At 36.6% G+C, this 27291-nt stretch overlaps 2 protein-coding genes across 2 annotated transcripts in view; one reads left to right on the plus strand and one right to left on the minus strand.

The window, feature by feature from the left end:
- Window positions 1-27291, plus strand: part of LOC134801853 (protein madd-4) — a 490229-nt gene that overhangs the window by 457859 nt on the left and 5079 nt on the right. Inside the window, exons 12-27 of the mRNA XM_063774493.1 lie at window positions 6954-7094; window positions 7760-7884; window positions 9700-9942; window positions 14113-14233; window positions 14413-14534; window positions 15083-15164; window positions 15480-15647; window positions 16096-16278; window positions 16722-16874; window positions 17192-17370; window positions 17984-18090; window positions 23231-23331; window positions 25330-25422; window positions 25978-26225; window positions 26527-26638; window positions 27096-27252. Of these exons, the coding sequence (XP_063630563.1) occupies window positions 6954-7094; window positions 7760-7884; window positions 9700-9942; window positions 14113-14233; window positions 14413-14534; window positions 15083-15164; window positions 15480-15647; window positions 16096-16278; window positions 16722-16874; window positions 17192-17370; window positions 17984-18090; window positions 23231-23331; window positions 25330-25422; window positions 25978-26225; window positions 26527-26638; window positions 27096-27252 (2335 nt within the window). The remainder of the gene's footprint in view (window positions 1-6953; window positions 7095-7759; window positions 7885-9699; window positions 9943-14112; window positions 14234-14412; window positions 14535-15082; window positions 15165-15479; window positions 15648-16095; window positions 16279-16721; window positions 16875-17191; window positions 17371-17983; window positions 18091-23230; window positions 23332-25329; window positions 25423-25977; window positions 26226-26526; window positions 26639-27095; window positions 27253-27291) is intronic.
- Window positions 10137-12775, minus strand: LOC134801725 (uncharacterized). Its single transcript, XM_063774324.1, has 2 exons — window positions 11854-12775; window positions 10137-10613 (listed from the first exon to the last, which is right to left on the minus strand). The coding sequence occupies exons 1-2, from the start codon at window positions 12652-12654 to the stop codon at window positions 10158-10160; spliced, it is 1257 nt and encodes a 418-aa protein (XP_063630394.1). The 5' UTR covers window positions 12655-12775; the 3' UTR covers window positions 10137-10157.

Consider the following 27291-nt stretch of genomic DNA (forward strand, 5'->3'; position numbering starts at 1 on the left):
AGCGGCGCGGCAATATCGCGAATATGCATACTTTTCTACTTACCGCACTTTGTTGTTTGCGAATGGGAAATTGCTGATATTGTTGTATAAAGTCTACAGTGTCGGAATTTCTTGGAAATATAATGGGGAATCATTTTCGGTATTGGGAAATTTATTTCACTTCGCTTTCGCTTAAAAATGTACCATTATTTTTTTTTCTAAAATCCATGAATATTTGGGTTATTTGTACTTAGAATCACAAGGACTATCGATTTAAAAAGAAAAAATGTCTCAAAAAAAAAAATGTCAGTTTTGTGACGCATTTTCACATACATTTTGTATGGACCGTCACAAAACTGACACTAAAAATTTGTTTGAAAAACTGGGGACATTTTTTTTTTTTGTCTCATTCAATAGTACTCACGTTTTAACAAGTATGTAAGTGCGAAAGTGACGGGCATAGTGACAAGCGATAAAAATAGAACCATGCTGCGCCCGCTGGTAGTCAATTTTTTCGACAGCCCATTCCATCCTGTTGAAAATGCAAGAGATAATTTCTAACATTATCCAGCCGAGCTAAAATCGACCTAAGCATATATAGTTTAAGGTCCGTGTTTGATTGGCAGGATGCTAAAAGGATTGGAATAGTGATGCATCAGGGTAGCATATTGTTTAGACTGCATCTATCTTGTATATACATAAAGCTAAGTAAGTTCAGAGTAAGGTAAAATAAGGGGTTGGGAATATTGACTCATTTCACGAAAGTTACAAAAAATGAAATTGTTTGTTCTCTTTATTTTATTTCAAGATAATATTCTACAATTTCTATTCTAAACCTAAACTTAAAAAGATACAAAAAAAATTATTCTACAATCGTATCGTACCCGAGAAAGTCTTGAAGTACGCTGACGCTCTGATTGGTGCATGCGAATTGAAGTGAAAGTCATGCGTGAGATGTGCGCCAATCACCAAGACGATTGTCAAGGTCGTATCAAAACCAGATCAAAATCGTAACATTTTGACACATCCGCATCGGGCTCCTGGTCAGGCACATATAAGTATAAGTACCTGTAGGCACTTATACTCCATACATTTATAAACTGAGGTGCAACCTTAAAATATCACGTTCCCTTTCAAAAGGACGGGAGATGGAGAATTCTGAAAAAATTTTTTACCTAATATGTTTCACCGCTTGTTTTTGATATTGAAATTCGCTTGTTTTCATTATTGTATTGAGATGTAATCTGATTGCCTGGTGTTACAGATAAATATTCTGGTCTACCATTTACGATTTTATGAAATGAATTGACCTATTATTGGAGTGTTTATAGAATCTGTTTTTCAACGAAATCTCTACTGGAAACTCTCATACATATTATATCATAGATATTAATTCAAACAACCACAATATAACGTATTATAATAGTATAAGTAATATAAGTATAATATAATGTATTACGTACAATGCTAACTTAAATAAAAGGCGGCTGGACGACTCAACATTTTGTTGACTTCGTTTAATTTTTTAAGAAACTTAAAATTTATAAATCGCTATATTCGCTATGTGTGACTTTCGCTTATCTGATTCTGAATTCCACAAGAAATTGTTTTACTTCCTACTAATCGGCCAATAAATAAACTTTTAAAAATGAATAATATTTTGTACAGAGGTAGAGGGTCTCACGAGGACATGGCAGATTCAAACGCTTTAAACTATCTATTCTTTTTCGCTTCCCAATTAACATGGTAGCCGCGACGTATAATTAATTGACCCAAAGCGAAGACAACGTGAACTTTCAACTTGGGCTGTCAAACTTTCAACACAACCCGTAGACTAACAAGTTGGTAAGTTCCGAGTCAGGGCTGTGGTCTGCCAGGCAGCGATTCAGTCAGGTGAGCTTCTAACACAGGCTTGAGGGCAGCGTGAGTTTAGAAAGGGCAGTGGTAGTTAGCCGAAACTTAGGACTTTGAAGTTTAAGACTAGAGGTTATGGTCCTATCTACACTCCGTCTTCGATATCTTTAAACCAATTTTGAAGTTACAAAGTGTGGAGCCACCATAAAATTAGATGGCATATTTTCTTAGGAATTGGGAGTTTACGGTGGCGCCTTCATAGATTATCACTGCGAAGTCTATGCAGAGTCAGCTTGGTCCGACTGCATATGCAAAATTAAATTTAGCCGGTTTAGGTACAGTTAACAAAAATAACGAATAAAACGTTACGTGTATGCATTACGAGAGATTTGAAAAGATAAATAAAAAGCGTTCCCTATAGTTTTACCACAATAAAATTATAGCAAAGATAAACTTCGTTTTGCAGCAAAAATTCCCTTTAAGTTTATTTTTTTCACTATACCTAATTTGGATAATTGAACCAACCAACCAACTTGGTTATAATTGATTAGCAACCAGAAGTAGCTATCTATGCCAAATAAAATCATCAAATCTAAAATCTGATATATGTACAACTAAAATTATAAGTATGATTTGATAGATCAATCGTTTATAATATGTTAGGTATAACATAATTATATATATATGTTATACGGTAGAATTTATCGGCCTTCTGTCACCCGCGCTCCGCTACCGCCTTAGCTCCAACTCATCAAAGAATTGGTTAAGCCGCGAGCGACATAGTTAGCCAAAGTAAAAACCTGCCTTAGAACTTTGGCTAATTGGAATGGCTTTTTTAACAACTCGCACAGGTTGGGAAACTTTTCTTGTCTTCATTCTTGCGTCTTACTTATTTCTTCTTGTAGCTTATTCTTTTGTGAGAGGCGTTTCAAGACTCACAAGTGCTACAATTCCTGGAGCCAGAAACGTTTTACTTGTATAAGTATTTTCGAGAAGTTTTGAAGGTTTTAAGCATGTGAAATTGGGCTTTTAATTCATTACTTACAGTTACAAATTCATTTGTTATTTCTAAATGGTGATAGCAAATTACGGTACTGTATACTCATACTCATACTCATATTTTATTGATAATATAAATTACAGGTCAGGCTTACATGACTAAACTACATTAAAGGTAGATATATAAATATACAAATTAAAAAAAAATAAGTAGATTAATTATTTACTGCTATTATTATTTTATTATTAACATTATTTGGTATTCATTATAAATATTTTGAGGTCAAATATTCTTCGACACTATAAAACGGCCGGTCAATAAGCCAATTTTTGAGTCTAGCCTTGAAACTCATCAGACTAGGCGCATCAGTTATGGATGCTGGTAGGTTATTGTATACAGCGGGGCCCATAACATGTATAGATTTAGCCGTTTTGGCTAGACAGTCAGTCATCAGATATATCGGAGCGGCCAAGGTGTACACAAATATCTATATCCGCCTCTATTGTCAAGGCGTTAGAGGAGCATTCCATGAAATTGTCTACCGTTTGTGCCGTACAAACGCAAATGTTCTGAAGATACAAGAGGTAGAGAGTATAACAGTTTCCTTTTCTATGACAAATGGTCAAAAATATGCACAGAAAAATAATCGCCTGCTTTAAATGCCGAAAAAAAGTCGCAACACAGGAAATAAAATTAAATGCGTTTGTACGGAACGGCCCGTGGAATGCTGGGGAGTGTTCAGATATTTTTGAGCACCTCGGCCGCTCAGATATATCTGATAGCGACTGTACCTAGTATTTTTTTAAGATGTCCAAATGTTTTGAAGAACTCTCAAAGTATCATTGCCTTACCTTTAATTTCCGGCTATACTTAATTGTGTATTGACAAAAATGCAGTTGAAATTTTACAAAATGCCAAAATATTACATTTTACATACTTACAAAACAAAGACAATAGTTTACATCAGAACTATATCACTAAATACTTGGTGTTATCCTAGTTTTTGCTTCCATTGATGTAAATAGCTTGCCTTCAAAATGCGGCATTCAAATAATAATTGACCGAGCGTCAGCGACGGTCTCCGTTTCGGCTTGGGCAAAAATGCTTTCGTAAGGTCGCTAGATGACAAATTTTCATTTATGGTATCAATCAATCAGGTTTGTTTTTAGGATCAAATGTCTATATGGGACCCATTGCATTAAAGCAATACAAAAGTCAGAAACGATAGTCAAAGTCCGACAGTCGTACTTCACTCGCGAAACGCCCCTCACAAAACGATAAGTGACCGTGACGTCAAGGTCACTAAGAGTCCATCTTGAAGTATGAATACTATGAACAAAACAAGAAAATTGCGTTTTTGTCGGTGAAATATTGCTTTTATGTATATAGTTGCTATACAATCTTTTTTTGGATAAAATGTGAGGAATCGTATCCTTACTTATTAAATTTTTGGAAGCTAATAATAACTTAAATTTTGAAACTTTCAGGTGCTGTATTTTTGTATTATTTCCATATATATTTTTAATATCCGCAATATGTGATAAATTGCTCATTTGCTATCTATTTTACTAGAAAATTGTTATAAAATTCAACACGTGTCATCATCCATCCCTATTCTCAACCGATTAAATAACTATATTTTTTTGTCTAATTTACCAAATACTGAACTTTTTTATTCAGCTTAGAATAAATTTAAAAGTGGAAAAATTACTGTCTTGGGTGAGACTTGGACTTGGAACTCCGGTTGCCGTTTAAGAAGTGTAACAGTCTTACGGTAGATGTCGCTAGGGTCCCCTTGACCCATAATATGGTGGAAAGATTTGCTGGCTATGGATGAGGTCTTGGTGGCTCAGATGGCAGGGCGCTGGAGTATCGATCCAGAGGCCGTGAGTTCAAGTCTCACCCAAGACAGAAATTTTTCCACTTTTAAATTTATTCTAAGCTTAATAGCATCGTTCGCAGACGTTTCTGCTTGTTAAATTTTTTTTATTCAGTTCTAATAGGTTATGTGCTCACAGAGCCACTAGAGTTAGACCAAGAAAAGTTTGCAACGATATTGATAGCATACGCAGTGCAAGTGTTATTTTAAACGCCATACTTCTATGAAATTATTACGTATAAATAGTAACACTTGCGATGCGTATGCTATCAAAATCGTCGCAGACTTTTCTTGGTCTACCTGTAGTAGTCATACCTGAACTAAGATATTCAAGTTAGTTTTGGGCCATAGTTTTTGGACTATACTTGGATGGTTTTACTGTAAGCGAAACAACAACAACGGAACTAAATCTAGAATGGGGATTACATATTAAATGCGAAACTGGAAATAGCTTGCGATCAATATCGTGTCCGGTAGATACTATTAATAGTCGCACTTTGCCTGCGGTCAGAAACGGATTACATTCTGGCTAGAGTTTGTCTACGCCAAAGATTCACAGTATGCACCACAGTATAATAAAGAGTACTAACGTACAGTATGGACACTCTTTGCCTCCCGTTGAAAGTGCCGCCCACCCGCTCTCGGTTACCTCACAGTTACCGGCTGGCAAGGACGCGACGACGCGGTGCGCAGAGCGGAGGCCACGTAAAATATTCAAATATTTACAAAACCTATCAGATCACACTGAAAACAACACAATATCTATATGAACAAAAAATCATGTTTTCAACTTACGTAATATTTTTTGAAATTGAAAATATTTATTTCAGATTTGCATCCATATTTGTTAGTATAACTTAGGAACTAATGTTAATTTTTACACCTAGTATATGTACATACATTAAACTATAACCTAATCTATTTTCTAAATTTAAGAAAGCCTATAACTTGGCGAATCCAATGCGCCAGTATAGGATTCTCAGGCCTTTCTGCAATGACATCCAGAATGCTGTTGGTACTGCTCCTAACCCGACCCATCATCGAGACGACTCTCTTTCGCATAACCGCATGGAAATCGTCTGTATGGGCCTCGGCGAACATGCGCGGTGCGCTACACCATGTGGGCAGCCCCAAAAACATTCTCAGTGCATTATTATATTGCACGCGCAGGGCATTTAAGGCTTTTTTCGTATACTTCACCCACAGGCTGCTCGAGTAAAATGATTGATTGAAAGCTTTAAAAAGCACAATTTTTACCTCTCTTGAGCATCGAGCAAACCTGCGGGCGAGCATGTTAGACCTTACAGCCAATGCCCTGCGCTCCCGCTCTATATCTAGGTCATCATTAAGGTCTTGCGTTATGATATGCCCTAGATATTTCACTTTATCCACAACAGACAGTGTGGTTCCATGCAGTACAACCGGGGGTACAGAGCTTGGCGTGTAACTACCAGCCTTGAACATTAGCACCTGACTTTTCTTTGGGTTGTACTGCAATCCATGAGTCTCCGCATACGTCTCACAAACCGCAAGCAGTTTCCTAAGGGCACTGATAGACGGACTGAGATTTTGGTGGCCTGAATTTCCTTACAAAAATTTTGTTATTCGTTTATACTGATTCAAAATAGGAAACTATTGTATAAATCGAGCTTAGATACCCACCTTGTCAACATAATACGATTCTTATTTCTTCCTAATTCGCGCAATGAGTTTTGAGTCATTGAGGTCATCGAACTTGACAACAAAATGGCGGAAACCCTAGCACGTCTTATGTCACTCACACAAACATGGTACGCGTTCACCTACACGAGCTTAGACTGCATGCGTAGGAACGCGTTTGTTTCATACATTTGATCGCCAGTGTCCGAGGTGTGGTATGCACAGCAGTCTATGGTTAACTGATGAACAGATCACTCTACTTCAGCATCGAATAGAATAGTTACGGCCAAAGTGGCCAAACTATCGTAAAACACCTATGTTACTAAAGTTAGACCAAGAAAAGTCTGCAGCGATTTTGATAGTCCACGCAGTGTTATTTATACGTCATAATTTCATAGAAGTTTGACGTTTAAAATAACACTTGCACTGCGGGGGCTATCAAAATTCTATGTAGATACCGATATATTTGGCTACTTTACCGTCACTATCTTATTGATGCTATAGATTTTTTTTCTCTTAAACAGCACTAAGATCCACATAATCAACACAATTTTTCATTTTCTGTTGTAATTCTTTCGCCAGTGCTCAGTATCCTGCGGCGAAGGCATCCAGGTTCGAGGTGTCGAGTGCACGCCATCTGGCGGCGGCTGCGACCCCTCAACCAGGCCGGAGATCTCAAGGCCATGCTCCACTGGTATCAGTTGCAGGGAGGAAGAGCCTGAGGTATGTCAATGCCAATGTGAAGCGAAGGTAACGAAATCCTCAACGTGGAGTGCATACCTTCAGGCACCTAATCTTATCTAGTCGAGTATTGTTTTTTTTTACTTTGCTGGTAATATTAACGGGACATTTGAGTAGTCAAAAGGGGTATTGCTTTACCAACTCATTCATTTAATGGTACAATGTGGTGCCGTGACCAGGATATCTTTAATAGTTTTGTTGGATAAACAACTGAAACTATCACACGGTTGACTAGATAAGCAACGGGTTTTTCCGTCCATTTTGATCATCTTCACTACTACTTCAAGTGGTATTTTGCTATAAATAAATTCCACTATAAGAAAAGGTAGTTACTTCGGAAACAATTGTATTGTCAATTAAAAGAAAAATGTAGTAACGTTGAACAAATCCAGAATCGGCTGCGTTTCAATTTAAATAGTATTTTATCAAATACGAGATCTTATAAAAAATGAGTAGCGAGCTAAGCCTCGTTTACATGGTGCATGCATTGTTCGATATATTGCTAACTACAATACAATTAATTCAGTGGTTCGACCAAATAATATCGCTATGTAACGAAAATCGCATGCAAGTTCTTGATCCGCCTAAATTGGGTCTCAAGTTTTTTGGTATAATAATATAATATATTTTATTGTATTCTCACATAGGACGACATCGAAGAACTCCTCCCAGGCGTAGTGTACCACACACAACCCCTCATACAACCATACCCGCCGCCTCAAGCGAAGGCCGAGCGCCTCATTGGAGACCCCGACGTGCCGGTCGAAGCCACGTAAGTTTTATGTAGTCCTAGTACATTGATACCAGAATATTCATAATTCATACGTCCTATTATTAGTTTGAGTTGGAATAAGTAGGTTAATTAATGTCATTAAGAAGGTCACAGTTACAATTCTGGTACAATATACCGAAGGATCGGCCACACCAGTTCTTAAAAGACGTTGACAACAAAAGGTACTTAAAGTAGCACACTTTTTAACTGATCGTCGGTGGACCTATTATCATTTACCAATTGTCAGTGAACAGTGTCGACGATGAAATGACAAAACCAGTCACGAGTATTTGTACGTTAAGTTCTAGTGTGGTCGCTTTAGACCCTGAGTTTATGCTTTAGTATTTAAGCTCTGAATATCAATTAGATATAATTTTAAATTACTTTGAGTATCTATAATTCTATATTTAAACTCCGACAGTGTTTTCTTTTTTATCAGTGTAGGTACATCATATCCATAATATATTTAGGATACACATACAGATATTTACAATTTTTTACTAAATATAATTTGTCACAATTGATGTCATATTAAATGATTTTTTTAAGGCACAACTGGACTTTGATCGCTTAAAGTTCGTGCATTTTATTAACTTGCTAACTATCCGATTGCATAACTTTTTGTTCTACAAACCCTTTGTAACGTGTTAGGTCCAAAATAAATCTACATAAGAGTCCCGTGACTCTTATGTAAAGTCCAGTTATGATTAAAAAACCTTTTTAATCTCCTAATATATTGAGGTTATTTCCATCTCGTATTAATGTCTCAGTCATTTCCTTTAAAAGCTCAGAGTATTTTGTTGTTGTCTCTTTCAGCAATTACAAAATATTCTTTGCGTGTGGCTGGTTGTATGTAAGGTATTGTACCTGCGAACGATCAAATTTTTAAAGGTTTCACTTTTCAATTCAAAATAACATCACACATTTTTTACAATGAATGACATTGACCCCCTCCATCAACACAGTTCCGGCTGCTAGCTATTGTTATGTTTTCTAGCTTTTGTGTATCAGCAGTTGCTCAAAAATGTTCTAAAAGATAACAAAATTAAGACTCATTTTTGAACAACTGTTCTCACGGTAAAATCCTAGTGGTCTTAGAATAGATACAGAAACCCGAATGTAAATGTAAATAATCCTGAAATGTCTAGATTATTTAGCAGTTTTTAAGTGTTCACTGTAAATACTGTACAGAATAAAATAAACAGAATCCTAATCGACGTCCAAAATCTGCACATCCTTTACAAATCAAATCAGTCCACTAACTGTCACTATCCATCGCTTTCACATAAACCTACAATACTTGTTTGTATTTTCAACTCTTTGCACTGCACAATAAAATTTAAATTTCCTTGCACACTTGTAGCACACAGTGACAATTTGTCTTGCATTTGTTTTTCCTTTCGCTTCTAAACACTTTTCGAATACTCTTGACTCTACATTTCTGGCACCCACACAGACACAGCTACACTGTTTCCAAAAGATTGACCCACAGAGTTACAACACAAAAATGTTACAGGGCACTTTAATTCTTATCTCAATGTTAAAGCTAAATTTACTATGTTAAAATTTTCAGGTGAAACATTCAATTGGTGGACAGATAACATAATATATACACTGGTGCACATACTTCTACATATACCAGCCAGAAATTGATGAAATGTAAAGATAGGATTAGTAGAATTGACCCTTCAGCACCCAGCATGACGAGAAACGTGTGAATTTCTATAGTATTAAATAGTATAGCGTATCCTATTAACTATGATATAGACAATAATAGTAATAAACCAGTAGTTAACGTTTTTTTTTCTTTACTAGCTACATCAAAGATGACGAATATGGACCGTGCAGTGTCTCATGTGGAGAAGGTTGGAGAAAAAAAGAAGTACATTGCAAGATATTCCTGGAGTTCAGTAGGACTATAGCGAAATTACCGGACAGCAAATGCATGGGACCGAAGCCAACGGAGGAAACTGAGAGATGCGTGATGGAACCTTGTTCGTTGGCTTATGGGACTTCCTTTGGGGATTCAAGCGTGCCTGCGTATGGTGGATCTGACAGGTAAGTTGGTGGCAACATTAACTCTTATCTGTTAATTATGCTAAACAACTTTGGGATTGTCTATTTATTATAATTTAAAAACAGCTTCAAACAAAGTATGGTTTAATGCAAAATTAGATTAGCCATCAAAAAATAAAAATAAAAGTAAAAAAAACATATCTACTAAATAGTACAGAACAGTAAAATACAATTATCAAATAGCTTCAACACGCATATTAATAACTAAACCTATTCATTTCATCAATCAATTTATTTATAGCACCGTTATTCGAGGCTTCTCTTACCACATCATTAATTCTAATTTTAAACAGCTCATTGCCATTTGGCGGCTCCAAAGTATTCAACGAAAGACTAGAACCTCTCAAAAAATCAATATCCTCGGCTGTACATGTGACTATCCTCAACTCTATGAAAGCTATCAAGAACCCGAAAGGCAAAGTTTCCCTTACATCCCTGTAAAAATCCTCCTTCTGATAAATTAAACTTGCATCCACGTTGAATAAATTGGAGAATGCTTGGAAACTTTCGTAATATGCGTCTAAGAGGTTTTCTAAATGTTGGGATCGGAAGTTGGAGTTGGTGCATAGGAACAGGAAATGTAGGACGTCGGTAGCTGGATTAGCATATCGTAACGCCTGGAAGTCTAGGAAACATAGCCGATCTCCGTTTTCCTGGAAATAAAAATGGAATTTTAGTTTTTGAAAATCGGAAAAAGTAATTTTAAGTTATTACAAAATAAGGCTTAAAAAAAAGGGACCCGCCCTTTGCACAGAAACGTCAATACGATGTGATTCACTATTGTTATTGGTTCTGAGTTTACTCCGTACATCAAACAAATACACACCCATTCAAGACTGAAAATTGTACGATATCCTATCTTATCAAAATAGATAATACACATAAACTGTATCCGTACCATGAGTCACTGACTGTGTCAAAACTGTCATATATGCTAACGTCTACGTAATTTACTTTCTATACATCTCGCTCGCACTAATACGAGAATACGAGCGAGATGCATAGAAAGTAAGTAACGTTCTCGATAGCGTTTAAATGTCAGTGCTAGTAGCCACACTGGATCACACCGTAATTCGAAACATAGCTAACGTACATCGGTAATGTAATAACTAGCAGTGACGTTTAAGGTGACATTCGGATAAATAGTTGTAGTCATCAATTCAGATCTTGCGCTAGATCTTATAGATAGATTATGCCGTCGCTATACTAAGTAAATCAAGTGGTGATACCTTGGAGAATATAACCAACGGAGTAGCCATTAACAGGCGTTCCCCTCTGTCGAAAATAGGCGGCCAATGGTCATACACATTGTATGGAGTGACGTTTATCTGACATGGCTATTTTTACGTTACGTATACATTTTGACGTGCCCCTCCCCCGCCACAATCGGCAGACTGTTTTGTACAGAAAATTACAGACAAGCCGTCTCCGTTTGGTTATATCCTCGAAGGGTGATACATTCTTTAAGTAAGTAATTCAATTTTATTAAAAAAAAGCTTATAATAATATGTAATGTTTGATGAAATTAGTGATATTAGATATTAAACACTACGTGAGCCATCACTTGAAAATATTAGGACGGAATTTTTAGATTACTCATAGCAATTTTGAATTCCACTCGTTTTTAGTAATAAAAAGACTTGGTCGGACTGTGTTAAATGAACATTTTGTACCTATAAATCACTACACCTTATAAAACAAAGTCCCCCGCCGCGTCTGGTCTGTTCGTGTGTTTGTATGTTCGCGATAAACTCAAAAACTACTAAACAGATTTCATACGGTTTTCAACTATCAATAGAGTGATTCTTGAGGAAGGTTTAGGTGTATAATTTGTTTAGGTTTACCCGTGTGAAGCCGGGGTGGGTCGCTAGTTAATTGTAAAAGTAATCTTACCGTTTTTTTAAACAGCACATTATTAACCCAGCAGTCTCCATGGCACAATACATTAAATTTCTTTGGCGAAGTATACAGTCTTAACAAGTCTATAAGTCTCGTTCCTATTTGTTCTAATAATTTCTTGAGTTCGATATCCTCTATAACTTTTAATGACATGTCAAAAGAATCCACAAAATACTTCCTTAAATTACTTTTGTTCAGAAATCTGTTATCGAACATTAAATCTTTAAACTTTTTTTGTAACTTTTGAAATTCTTTTGGCTCTGTTTTCTCACAAATCAAAGAGAGAGCATGAAACTTTGCTAACTCCTTTAATATTGATTCGATTTCATCAAAAGTCAACGATTCAAATTTAGCCACCTTATCACTCATTACAAAACCTTTATCTTGCATATCTTCGAGTATCAATATTTCCTGTTCTTCTTCAATACTTGATAATAAACAATCAGGAAATATCACCCTATCGTCATCGTTAATGACCTCTTGTATTCGTTTAAACATTGGTAGCACTTTCTTATAAACTTTGACTTCTCGTTTGTGCAATTCACTAAATGTTTCTTGTCTCGCTGTATTTATAAGAGTTTTTACAATAACATTAACACTGTTAGTTTCATCTTCAGTATCTTTGATGGTTACTCTAAATAGATTTGCAATGTAGTTATCTCCTTTGCCACTAATAGTGTCTACGTGATATTTAAAATCATTTATTCCTTTGATAAGAGCGGCTTTTTCAATAGAAGTGTGTAGTTCTTGGCAGTTGAATTCTTCGGGTTCACTAATATTGACGTCTAGAGACATTCTTGCTTCGATAAGTACTGTTGAAGTGGTATCTGATGTTTATTTAAAGTTAATCATCCGCGATAAGCTGAATATTGATAACGCCCGATAATACGTATCAATAAGATGACGTTCATAATTTTATATAGCCGGTCAAGCAACTTTGTCAGTAGAAAAAGGCGTGAAATTTAAATTTTCTATGGGACGGTTGCCTTTGCGCCAACATTTTTTACATTTGCCGCTTTTTTCTACTGACAGAAATGGATTGACAGACTTTATATTTGACTAGCTGTGCCCGCGGCTCCGCCCGCGTGGAATTCGGTCTGTGTGTAAGCGGCTAAATATATTAAAAAAAATTGTAAATTACATTACGCTGTATTTTTTTATAAAAAAAATTATAACATTTATAATATTTCCTGCATAATAATTTCAGATAAGAATTCTATCTTGTTTCATAGGTACTTTTTAGAGCGCGATTTGTAGTAGTTGGGTGTTTCAACTTATTTTTTTATTTAATAAATTTTGGGGTCATGACTTCGTTACTAACTATTTGAAGTCACTTTATATTACTTATGCGAGGGCGTCGACAGTACGGAATGTACGCAGAGCGCCGCATATATCGGGGTACGCCCGACTCCTTTGGAACGCGTACAGTGCGCCACGAACGTTGGGCTACGCCCGACGCTATGAGTATGAGGGCACTGAAGGCGTCTTGGTAAGCGTACAGCGTGTCACGTACGTGGGGCTACGCCCGACTTTTTCAGTATGAGAGAGTCGAAGGCGCCTGGCTTTGGACCGAGTGCAGCGCGCCACGTACGTCGGGCTATGCCCGACTCATTAAATATATTAATTTTAATTCAATTTTTTTATGTTTTGTGTTCATGTTTTATTTATCCATAACATTTTTATAACATAATAAAAACACTTATAAATAAAAAAATTGAGTACTAAGTCGTAGTCGCTCGGTAAACCTACCGAGCCCCGCCCAGAAGGCAGGCCGCATTGCACCGCTGGATGGCAATGCTGATCCGTTGTGCAAAATATTGGCCAGCCCTCTGGTCACCAGAAGCCTCTATGAGGCGCTCTGACAGTTCCTCATAGAGGCGACGCGCTAGGTCCCCACGGCCCCAAGGTTTCCACACCTTCCAGGTTTTGTGTTTGTGTTGACATTTGTGGTGTCTACAAATTTAAAATGGCCAGAAAAAAAATAACAAACAATAATTTGTCTTTATCTATTTCAAACACGTGTATGAATAATAAACTTTAATTTATCATGCTAGGTGTTACCAACTTGTAAAGTATTTATAACCAGAGGATTTTGAAGGAGGGCAGAATTGAAGGACTTAAGTTTTTCAATATAAAGTTTTCCTTAACACGATAACATCCTACAAGTTTGTAGGATAATATTGTGTTCATTTTCATAAAATTTATGAAGACCAGTATCGCTATAAATTAATAACGACACCTCTTTCCCAGCAGGTCACTGACCTACGGCACGTCGAGCAACATCAGGGTGGCACCAGGGTCACCCGGCAAGTCCTACTCTTGGAAGGAGAAGGGGTATACCAGCTGCAGTGCGTCCTGTCTCAGTGGTGTTCAGGTACAAATTCACTTATCCACACTAAATAAACTAAAACTCAACTCTAAAAGCGTTGTAGCTTGAACCGAGACTTGGTTTCTTACACAAGTTTACACCAGTTGTCTTGATCTTGATCTTACACAATCACCTCCCAGTTAACGAGCATCTTCCGAGCGATACCAATTTTTTTTTAACTACAGGAGCTTATAATCCAGTGCGTGAGAGATGAGGATGGGAAGAACGCGTCGCCTTACATGTGTGACCCGCTCACCAAGCCCGAGAACCGAGTCAGGACTTGCAACGACCATCCGTGTCCACCAAGGCAAGTACCGGCAAGAAACTTCTTTTTCTTCCAGTGCCATCTCCTACCGGAGGTCGGCTATCATGAGGGCTATACGAACTTCAGATACAGCTACGCAGAATGATTATTAGCGTGATGTGCTTTCTTTAAACCATGTTCGAAGATTTTTGAGCTATAAGTTACGCCTTCGTCGGGATGATCTTATCCTTTGAATTTTTGAGTTGAAGGAGTTCACACTTCTCGTTTTGCAATAAGTATATATTCTTACCTGTAATAATAGATACAGTTTGACAACTATCTTGAAATGCAGGACCTAAAGATAGAGTGACTTGAGTTCACTTACATTAGTTTCAGTAGTATCTGTCGTCACAAAATGTCCATTTATGATGAAAAAGTTTTATAAATTAAATTAAATTTTCATTTATTTCAGGCCCTGGGGCCCATAAAAAAATTGTTAGTCACAATGCCTCAGCCTATATATTTTTTATATGTTTATTTGATTGTGTGCTTATTTATGTGTTCGAATGAAATTACATCAAATTTTAATACCCATTTATTGTTTACTTTAGATGGAACTACACTGACTTCTCCCAGTGTACAAAATCCTGCGGTATCGGTATACAGACGAGGGAAGTTTCGTGTATTCACGAGGTAAGTTTCCAATTATCAATTTATTATAAGACCCTTATAAGGAATCGTCAGAGTACGACCACGCTAAGTTTTCATGCCAAGTGCCAGGTACGTCATATAGGGATATAATATGCATTATTACTACCAATTTGCGCTAATTAACGTGGTCAGAGTTTACTGTTTTTCTTACCCAGAGCAAAATAAACTATGTTTCTTTTAGTCTATCTGACCTTTTACGCAATGATAATAGTTTGTCGCTGTTGGATCTTCTGATTAAAAGATTTTTGAAATAATGACGAAAATATATTACAATACATGTTGACGTTTCCCCCATAGGTGACACGCGGAGGCACGAACACCGTAGTCGTACCAAACAGCATGTGCCCACAGCCACCTCCGCCAGACCGCCAATACTGCAATGTCCTGGACTGCCCCGTCCGCTGGCATACAGGAGAATGGTCAAAGTGTTCCAAGACTTGTGGAGGGGGAATAAAGACGAGAGATGTGAGTGTATCGTACTTTTTCTTCAATGCATCACCGTTTTAATAGTCCATATTTTTAGAAAAAAAAAACATGTATACTTTTTCACATCTTGTACGTCTTAACGGTTTGCCGCTTCAAAAATAGGGTATACACATAATTGTTACATACTCCATTTTTGAAGTGGCAAACCGTTTGGACTAAACTTCCCTGTCGATGCAACAACGCAACAACTCAACAACTGCAACAATGCTGTGCAGAATTTTGTAGCAATTTCTGCATAGCATTGTTGCGTTATTGGGATATTTATATCTACCAAATTCCATGTGAAATAATAAAACTTAATTACAGAAATATGAACCTTTATTGATCGTGTTTGTAAAATTATCTTAACAATTCCTGTAATTTATCTCGGCTGCATCGAGATTATCTATTAGTTAAAAATCTTTATATCAAAATTATCTTTCTACAGGTTGAATGCAAGCAAATAATGGCCCAGTCCCACGTGGTGGAGCGGCCTGTGTCTTTCTGCAACTCTCCTAAGCCCGCACCCACGAAGTCCTGCAACAGCAGACCTTGTCTTTTGGACACATCGGCGCCAGAAATCCAGCTGGATAACTCTTCTTACATACAACATGATCCGAAGAAAAAGAAGGTATGATACTGTGGATTTACAGTACCCACCAAATTCTGCAACAGGTCTTGTTTTCTGGACAAGTCGGCGCGGTCGCAGATCCGACGTGATAATTTGTTGTCCAATACGCATAGGTACAGCACGACCCGAAGAAGTTTGAATGTTCTATAGGTCGAGCAAACCTCTACAAATATTACTCAATCATTCAGCAGATATCTTCTTTTATAATCCATCTTGTCCCACTGCTGGGACCATTGTCCCAAAGTAGGCTAGAAAAAAATAATCCATCTTGTAATTAAGGTGGTCTTTTTTAACAATTTCCATGGATAGCTTTTCAAAATAAAAAAATCATCAATTCTTGAAATGTTTGCGAAATGTTCCCCATCTTTGTGTAATCTTTCTGCTTAGGTAATAATAATGTTCTTTACACAGTCAACTAACAATTCTTGCGTTTGCTTGCAAAGGTGACGGTGAAAGTGGGGGGTTCAGCCACCGTGTTCTACGGGACGCAGGTGAAGATCAAGTGCCCCGTCAAAGGCTACAATCGCACCAAGATCCAGTGGGCGAAGGACCACCAGATCATCACAAAATCGAAGAAGTACAAGATATCGAAAAAGGTATAATTTGAATCAAGTTCGACTAAAAATCTAAAAAGCCGCTATTCATGAATTTGTACGACACTTAGCGTAACGTTATTGACTGAATCCAATCCAAAAAGGCCTTCTATCTATATTGGCATTAATACATTTAACATTCGGATTTTATTGTATTTGACAGAGAAAATGTAAATATAAAATTTAGCATTTCCGCCACGGCAAAAAGGCAAAATTAATTCCCAGGTAGTTTATTAGAGGCTTAAATTTCTCAAATTAATTATGATTACTATTGAAACCTCTTTAATTGTGTTAAGACTGTGATAAACTTTCCTCCCCAGGGCGCTCTTCGCATAAACTCCCTATCGCTCCGAGACCACGGCATCTACACGTGCGTTGCTGGCCGCTCCAGCGCCAACCTGACGTTGCTTGTCAAGCCACGGCCAGGGGAATTCCCGTCCAGCGAGGAGATAGAGCGGCATAAGGCGCTGGATGAACCGTCATCACCATTAGCTGACAGGTAATTTATTGTACAGGTACCCAGCACTGGGCAATCCTCCTCCTCGCGTCGGTATCCTCATTGCTGAGGGTCGTGAACTCCCAGTGGCATCAACTTTCTTCTGACGGTATCTCGCCATCTGTTTCGGTTCTTGGGTGGAATGGATCTGATCTGCCCATCTTGTTGGACTGCGACCTCTTGGGTGTTTGCCATCAACCTTGCCAGTAATAACGATGAGTTGTTCAAGGTTGTGGCCTTCTTTCCTGGCTATACCAGCACTGGGAAATAATATCTAGAAATTACTGATATTGCAAAATTGTATCTTTTTATTTGGTTTCGTATTCGAAAAGTATAGTGTTTAACTCAGCTTAAATGCAACACTTGAAAGAATATAGTAGAAACTGTTACACAGCCTGGTTGTATAGGTCTTGTAACACCATGATTCCAATGGGTCATATAATTTACCTAGTCGGTGATGGTCATTTGGATAGAGAAAGGGTGACGCTGGTGAAAAGTTGTGAAGTCGTGTTGTTAATTTTTTTTAAATCGTACAAAGCCGGACTATTGACCTTTTTCCTACAAATACCATTCATCTATAAATGCTATCCTGCTGTAAATGTCGTTTTGCCAACAGCAGAACCGATGGCCGCTACCGGGCCATGGTGGGGGGCAGATCGGACGACCAATCCCACGAGCAACGGCCCGGCGACACTCGGAAAAGCTACAAAGGGAAACAGAAGGGTAAGTCGTTAAGTATATTCGTTTTCAAAAACCACAGAAAATTTATTCTCCACAAAAATGTATCCTTTGTAGTTTGCATCTCTATTTATTTGAAAGGAATAACATGAAATATTTGAGAATTTTACTACAAATCGAAGTTATTTTATTGGAAGCAACGAACTTTCACGTTTGTGAAATATTTTCCTTGCACGAACTACTGATATTATTCCAACCATACGTCTATAAACCCGCAAAGATAAAAATGTATCGTCTGAGATAAATAATATACATGAATTCCATGATATGTATGTAGACACATTGTAGATAATATTAGCCATTTTATACCTCGTTTTTTTAACATTAGAAAAAGACTACGCGATCTTGACGTGTCTCTTTATTGAAAAATACCTTTTAAAAATAAGTCACGGCAAATATGTAACAATTATAAAGTATTTTATAACTTTAAACGAGCAATTCTTGTAGGTACGTATATATATTTATTTTTAAGTATATATAAATATATTTTGGGGATCTCGGAAACGGCTCTAACAATTTCGATGAAATTTGCTATATGGGGGATTCTGGGGGCGGAAAATCGATCTAGCTAAGTCTTATGTCTGGGAAAACGCGCATTTTTGAGTTTTTGTATGTTTTCCGAGCAAAGCTCAGACTCCCAGAGATAATATGTACATTCGTCTTTCAATAAAAATACACGTAAAGATTGTGTATTAGGCTTGTCTTCTAAAAAAACGAGGTATATAATAATCATCCACAAGCCCGTCTATTGCAATCCATTTTAGGAAAGTAGAAAACTGGTACAAAAGTAGGAAAAATACAAACTCTAATCAAACTCTTAGTTTAGAATCTGAAATATAATAACGGCAAAAATAGTAACTAAAAGCCAAACAACTAAAAGGAAAAATCATTTCAGACATGATTTCTTTTTTGTAAAATCTCTCTCTGAGCTTTGGTGGATAAATTGAAAATTCAAAAATAAAAATAGTAAGCAATTCGTTAACCCAAACTGTATAGTGCTAATGGAAATAAAATGTCTGGATCTGAATGAAACTCGATTTTGCTCGAAAACCCTAGAGGCTGATTCTGGTTTCATAATTTGATATAAAGCCTGACGAAATTCTATTTGGCCCTGAGATAGAGTTGCTATCGTGGCCACGTCAAAGAATCTGATCATTTCATGAATTACCATTTTTGATGTTGTAGCCAACCGATCATTTCATGAATTGATTGATGAAATAATCAATTTTAAGATCTGGCTACGACATTGCTACAACCAGCTTACATAATGGGGTTGGCAACTGTCAAAGGTTTGCCTAGATGGCGCCATCATAGCTTGCCCCTTTTTCTATGAGATTTGGCTTAAAGGGCTGGCATCCAGGATATTAAAAAAACAAAAATTTGACACAATTATAGGGATTGACAGGGCAAGCTATGATGGCGCCATCTGCTAAAAACTTCCACCGGCCAACCCCATTATGGCAATGGTGGTTGACTGGTCATGTCAACGACCAATTTCAAATTTGTTTTTATTGACATGCTACGCAATCCTTCGTCCTTTTTTTCGATGTAAGGATTTATATATTTAATTGTATTCAGAATCATATTTCTTGCATATTTGGGAAACTCTGTCATTTTTGTAGTAAACTTGTTTATAATAGAGTTGCACCTAGAAAAGTCTGCAGAGATTTTGACAGCACACGCAGTGCAGGTATTATTTTAAACGTCAATCTTCTATGAAATTATGACGTATAAATAACACTTGCACTGCGTGTGCTGTCAAAATCATTGCAGACTTTTCTTGGTCTGACAATAATCTAGGAATCTTTTCTTGTGACAGTCGATGACTTTCAACGGGTTGTCAAATAGCCTCCTTGCTAGTAAAATTAATTAGTACTCACCACTGAAAATCCGCAACATAGCAAAGGCCAAATAATTATTTAGTCAGGCTTTTTTAATATTGTTACTGCAGAATTGGCTTCGTAGAAAGAATTCAGAATGGTTCTCATTCGCCGTTGTTTACGGAGCTCCGTACAGTCGGAGCAAATCTTAATTAATCTGAGAGATAAGCCGCTGTTAAGGATGCTGCGGACCACATCACTGTGTTGGAGAAAAGTAAAGCGCGTTTTTTAATACTTTGATGGACTCGTGTAACTTACATAAATGTTTCGCAGGTTAACGTTAGAAGCAAGCATCGGAATATTGAGGGCATGATGAAAAGCAGTCTGCCTTTTACCTATGTACTCATACTCATATACATAGGTACCAGTAATATAGTTTATTTGTAAAAATTTCATTGACATGAATCAAAATGAAAACTTAATTTTCTTTTTTATTTTAAAGTAGATATATTATTTGAAAGTATTATTTCGGGGTCGATGATAAAGTTTGCACAAAGCATAATTATATTACTTGATCACTAGGTTATAAAAAAATATGATAAGTGAAGTTTCAAAAAACCTTAAAAAAAGGAAAAAGAAACTTATTATTTGGTTTAATTAGCATACTATTAATATAATAATATTTTTACGAACAAAAATTGGTGCAATTACTACGGGAACACCCAAATATTCCGAAATATGTTTTTCCGACTTTCATAACCTCGATTTTCATAATCACGATTTTTTATACGTCCGAAATATCGAAATCACGACTTTGAAAACCACGAAAGAAGAAAATCACGACTGCGCTATTTCCGAATACTTAAAATCCGATTGTCATATGAACGAAAGCTTAAAGTTCCGATTATTAAAAAAACCGTTTTTTTTTTTTTCCGAATTTGTCTATTCCGAAAAATCATTGACCGATCGGAAATAAAATAATTCGGAATTCAGAAATTCGATCTTTTGTAAACTCGGAATAATGAAATTCGTGATTTTCAAAAGGGAAGTAATTAAATGGTCAGCCGTTTTTAAAATTGATCTGCAAAAAAAAAGGCATTTAAATCATTTGGACATGCTAGAACTGCTACCTTTACAGAACCCAACTGCTACTAGAAAAGTGGGTTAGGATAGAACTGCAACCTTCACAGAAGCCAACTGCTACTAGAAAAGTGGCTTAGGTTAGAACTGCGACCTTTACGGAAACCACTGCTACTAGAAAAGTGGGTTAAGTTAGGTTAGAACTGCGACCTTCACAGAAACCAAGTGCTACCAGAAAAGTGGGTTAGGTTAGGTTAGAACTGCGTCCTTTACAGAAACCAAGTGCTACTAGGAAAGTGGGTTAGGTTAGGTTAGAACTGCGACCTTCACAGAAGCCAACTGCTACTAGAAAAGTAGGTTAGGTTAGAACTGCGACCTTTACAGAAACCAACTGCTACTAGCGAAGTGGTTTAGGTTAGGTTAGAACTGCGACCTTCGCAGAAACCAACTGCTACTAGAAAAGTGGGTTAGGTTAGAACTGCGATCTTTACAGAAACCAACTTCTACTTGAAAAGTGGGTTAGATGAGGTTAGAACTGCAACCTTCACAGAACCCAACTGCTACTAGAAAAGTGGCTTAAGTTAGAACTGCGACCTTTACGGAAACCAACTGCTACTAGAAAAGTGGGTTAAGTTAGGTTAGAACTGCGACCTTCACAGAAACCAACTCCTACTAGAAAAATGGGTTAGGTTAGGTTAGAACTGCGACCTTCACAGAAGCCAACTGCTACTAGAAAAGTAGGTTACGTTAACTGCGACCTTTACAGAAAGCAACTGCTACTAGCGAAGTGGGTTAGGTTAGGTTAGAACTGCGACCTTCACAGAAACCAACTCCTACTAGAAAAATGGGTTAGGTTAGGTTAGAACTGCGACCTTCACAGAAACCAACTGCTACTAGAAAAGTGGGTTAGGTTAGGTTAGAACTGCGACCTTTACAGAAACCAACTGCTACTAGCGAAGTGGGTTAGGTTAGGTTAGAACTGCGACCTTCGCAGAAACCAACTGCTACTAGAAAAGTGGGTTAGGTTAGAACTGCGATCTTTACAGAAACCAGCTTCTACTTGAAAAGTGGGTTAGGTGAGGTTAGAACTGCGACCTTCACAGAACCCAACTGCTACTAGAAAAGTGGCTTAAGTTAGAACTGCGACCTTTACGGAAACCAACTGCTACTAGAAAAGTGCTAGTAAAAAATAGGAATCACGTCAAATCGGAATTCAAAATTTCGGAATTATGACAATTCGGAATTCGTGATATCAAAAATCGTAAATGTTAAATTCGGTGTTTCTCCCTATCGGAATTGTTATATTCGGAATTATGTGGTTCGGAATTTAAAAAATCGTCGGCTTTACTATTCGGAAATATAAAACTTCGTGATTTTCATCGTTCGGTAATTACGACAATCGGAATTTTGATGGGTCGAGCATTTAAAAATCGGAATAATAAAATTCGATATTTTAAAATTCGGCATAAAATATTTCGGTGTTATGTAGTGTACCCAATTACTACATGAGAAAAGCATCGGTAATTGACCAATATTTCAATGTAAATAAATTGCAAAGTTAACTTACTTTTATACTTTCACTAGGCCGCCTCTATCACGCCGAGAATCTCGGTACCCATTTACGTGTTTTATGACAGTCATAATTTATTTACATTTTTCAACACCCTCCCAAAGTGGTTTTGTTGCGCGCTACGAAAAATAGAATAGACGACGCCGTAAAATAATTTAGGAAATTTAGGCATTTATACGAGAAAAGGCGGTTTACATTTTAGGCTAGCTTGAGATGAAATACCTACAAACATTCAAGCGTAACTCATACTTTTTACGACACTCTTTAGGTATAAGTAGACTTCTTGCAAAACAAAAGCAAGAGGTAGGTAAAAGAAGCTACCTTGCTAAGTGGAGAACTTATGCATATTATTACTGTCAAATTTATGGCCATTTATCGCAAATACAAATATTGTGAATTTTTCTTGAAGATTTTAGTTTATGTTCACAAAAATAAGGCATTACTTATTTGTGACCATTTTGTCACTTCCATCAACTTGGGGGAAAATGAATTAATGTGATTGACAAATTAACACATAAAAAAAATATTTAGCAAATATTACGCCATAAAGCGCAAAAAATTTGTATTTAGGGTCATTTTCCACATCCTCCTCAATCTAAAGTATTTTGTTCGTAAGTATATATTCTCATATCCTATCATATTTTTGTTCACACAGGTAAAATAGACAAAATCCGAGACGCCCTCCACAATCCGATGACAACAAAAGCGTCTCCCTCCTACAACTCGCAGGCCAGAGACATTTACGACGAGAACGAGGTAAGAATCTTCAATTTTTACCCCAAATAGGTAATTCTTGGCTTGTTGATGGTCTAATCCGCATGTGAAAGGTTTAGTATCATTTAAAAAAAACATGGGTAAAAATAAATTTGCAGCAAAAATAATTGAAACTAAAAATATAGACAATGACAAATTCACGTAACATTATCTCGGTGTAAGTAAAAAAACAGAATAGTGGGGATTTAATAAGAACGATTTAACGAACTTAACGATTTTAAACAAAAAATAATCATAATCATATACCTATTTGTCGCAAACCATAGTATACCAGAAATTATGTATTAAAAAGTGTAAATAAAATATAATAAATCATTGAAGTATAAAAACAGATGGACAACAATTTTTACAATCCACTATTTACAATATTTTTTCAACGAATTGAAATAAAACATCAATGAAATATAAAATCAATTACGCGAACGTTGAGCAACAAAGGATTACTATTTCCAACTATGTAATTGACTAGAGACTTATGGCTAATTTTACTTTGTTTCCATATTGATCCCAGTTGGCTTTACATATTGATTGATTGATTGATTGATTTACGCTATTCCAAATCAGATTATATTTCATCAGTTTTTATATCACTGAGAAGCCGATTCTGAGTTAACAATTTGATAATATGGTTTTCATATTTTGATTCAACCTTGAGTCGATCACCAATCAGAGTCTCACGAAAAAAAATTTATTAAATAAAAAATGGAAAAACTCACCGAGGAGTAAGACTCGAAATTGCGACCTTTTACAACACCAATTCAATTGGTCTTAATCAACTGAGCTACCGAAGCTTAATACCAGAAGCGTGCGAATTTAAATCTTGCTTGAAACGATGATATTTTCCATTTTTTCTTTAACTTTAAAAATTTGCAGCTCACACCGATTGGTGCTTACGAAATCTAGTCAGGAGTCGTATCAGGCGTCTCGCTTGCGCTTATGGGTGCGTGTGAGGTGCCTGATGACACAACTCAAGGTCGTATCAATTTTATAAAACAGAATTGGACTCCTAGTTTATTGTGTCCATAAAATTGTCAGGTTTTATCGGCCCCTTTACTGAAGTTACGTCTCGCTTCTGATTATGAGATTCGGTAGACAAAGGCACCTTGGCTGTAAATTGTTTTATCTACCTTTAAAGATTGGTCTTAAAAAGGCTTTAAAACTGCCATTTGATACGTTTACTACAATGTAATTGAACGAGGGAATACAAGTAATATAATATACTTTAAAAGGTTCAGTTGCTTTAATTAATTAAAAAAAAACATTATTTAGTTGTCCGTGCGTTCGTTTGAACCACATTATGAGATAACACCCATGTAACTCAGCCCTAAATTAGTGAATTTACTAGTAGCGCCATCTATCGCGCCACTCAAGTACTAATGTCACCCGGTTGTTCGGCTGCTTTTTCCTCAGTACACTTTTGTAATTCAGCTGAGCAACACGTTTACAAAGCAAGTTTAAAAATATCTTGATCGACATGTACAAAAATACACAAAAAAGTCAATATTGAGAATATTTTTCCTGTAAGAAAATAATGGTAAATTAAATTAAATGATCAATTGGTAGTGTTCAATAAACGAAGTATCAAAGCCATAAAGTTGCAGTTCCAATTATATTGCGTACTGTCTAACTCAAAATATATCGAATTAATTTATTGTCTGTCACTTTCTATGTGAAGCTGACTGCACCTATTCAATATCAAACTCTCGTAAAAAGCACAAGGTCAAAACAAATAATGATGTTCGATAACTTATTGAAGAAGAATTAATCTCACTTTGCAAGAAATCTGACGCGTTCATTATACATGTTTATAAAAATATGTAGCACCCAGCCAAATAATTCTAACTCCGTGTAATTAAACAAAATTTTGAATAACCTTATCAAAAATTCTTCGTGTAAATTACTCAACTTAGGTCGTATGAATTATATCAACGTTTATTCTTAACAACAACTATATATCTCCCAACGCTGCTTGGACTAAAGGAGAGCGCCGTCTCCTCTCAGATGCTCCCCCCCAAGCCGAGCAGCGGCTCGCGGCTGCTGCCATGCTTCCACTTCCTGGTCATGCAGATCCAGGTGAGACGTTACCGGAATAGAGACCTTATTTATATCGTCTTTGGTTTCATTTTACCTGTAGTATGTAGTCGTTTTTTCGGGTGTATAATGTTTTATTGGTATTTTGTTTATTACCTCTATACCTTCCGGTCTTCATCTCAGAGTCCTTTAATTTGTAGTTTAACAGGGTTGTCATCTTTCATGATTTATCTTATTTGGTTTTTTACTTTTGGGTTCTTTAGTTAGGCGATTCATTAAAAAATATATCATCATTCAACGGGGTCATCAGTATCTTTTATATTGGCATGTTTATTTCCTGCGGGTTGCTTTCATAGGTTTTCTTTAACATGGTTGTAGTTTTTGTTTCCAGTTTCCATATGGTCGTAATTATCTTTGGTTAGTTTCATTTATACAACACTACAAGCTTTCCAAAACTACAGCTTTAATCTGTATATTGTAACATCATTATTTACGGTCATTTTACTATCATTTTATTCGCAAATTCACGTAGATATCTCAATCCATTGACATTTATTAAATGAGCCCCAAAAGGACACATATAATTGATATGTTCAGATGTTTTGGAATTTCCAGGGCTTCGGGAACTCGAGAGGACAACGGATGGTGGACCCGCTAATCATGTACCAAAACTACGGCACCCCTATCAAGGCCCACATCATAAATTTGGAAGACAAACAAATCGTTTTCCCTGAAGATGATGATTCTGACATTATTATTGTTAATGAAGATTATGATAAAAATACCATTGATGAAGTTAGGGTCGAGAATTTGAAAGAAGATGACGAAACGACTACGGAAGTCAGGTAAGTTAATTATAATATGGAAAGGAAAAGTAAATCAGGAAGATTATTCATGATGTTGATTATTGATGAATAGGCAACAAATACCACACACCGTATGCATATAAACGTTTGAAATGAAATAATAAATAAATACTAACTATAACTCCATCTGACGCTTCTTAAGAATCAAAGTAGATAAGTATTACAATAACAAGCACTATTTCACATTGCCATTTTTAATTTGTTAACGTTAAATTTCTAAGCAGTTCTCAAGAAGCTCTATGCATTTTACTACTCTAATTTAAATATCGTGCCTTTTCAGACGAGTGGAAGCCGTGGATGCCAAAGAGTATGCGTGGAAGACGACAGACTGGTCCCCGTGCAATGCCCCTTGTGGACAAACGGGCCACCAGGTTAGAGGAGCTGTTTGCCAGGTAAGGTCTTAATACTTTACCGGTTTATTATTTTAGTCCGTCCGTTTATGATTTGACGTAAACTTTTGTAGGTACTTAAAATGTGATTAATCCTGAATGGAAACATTTTATTCCTCTTTTGCCATCATTAAATAGACTCGAGACTTGATGATTTACTGTAGAAAACTATTTTGTACTATTTTATGCTATTGTAAGTAACTCAGTAGTTTAAAAAATATCCTTGAGACTGGTAGCAAATTATAAATAGTATAGTGATATTTGCATCATTACTACTATTAGGCACTATTTCTCTTTTCTAATGTTGACCCTGTAGTTCCAAGATACCCGAGTTAATGTCTTCTGTAAGTTTTGCTATTTTCCTTGCAATTTTAATCAAACTGGGCGCTTATCTTAAGTGAATTCCTTCTGCGTGATAAATAAGCTTCAACAAAAATACAATTGGTCATCTTATCAACAGCATAAGAAAGAGAACTCGACGACAACCGTCGAGACAGACGAATGTCTCTCGCGCGGCTTGACGCCTCCTACCGTGCTGATCGCTTGCTCGAGTGGCGCATGCGCATCGTGGAGAGCGTCGCCATGGTCCCCAGTTCGCTGTCTCGCCAGCGGTGCTGGTAAATATGCCTACCTCTTACCTAGTATTCCTCTATAGG

The sequence above is a fragment of the Cydia splendana genome, chromosome 2 (genome assembly GCF_910591565.1).
Source record: "Cydia splendana chromosome 2, ilCydSple1.2, whole genome shotgun sequence".
NCBI lineage: Eukaryota > Metazoa > Arthropoda > Insecta > Lepidoptera > Tortricidae > Cydia > Cydia splendana.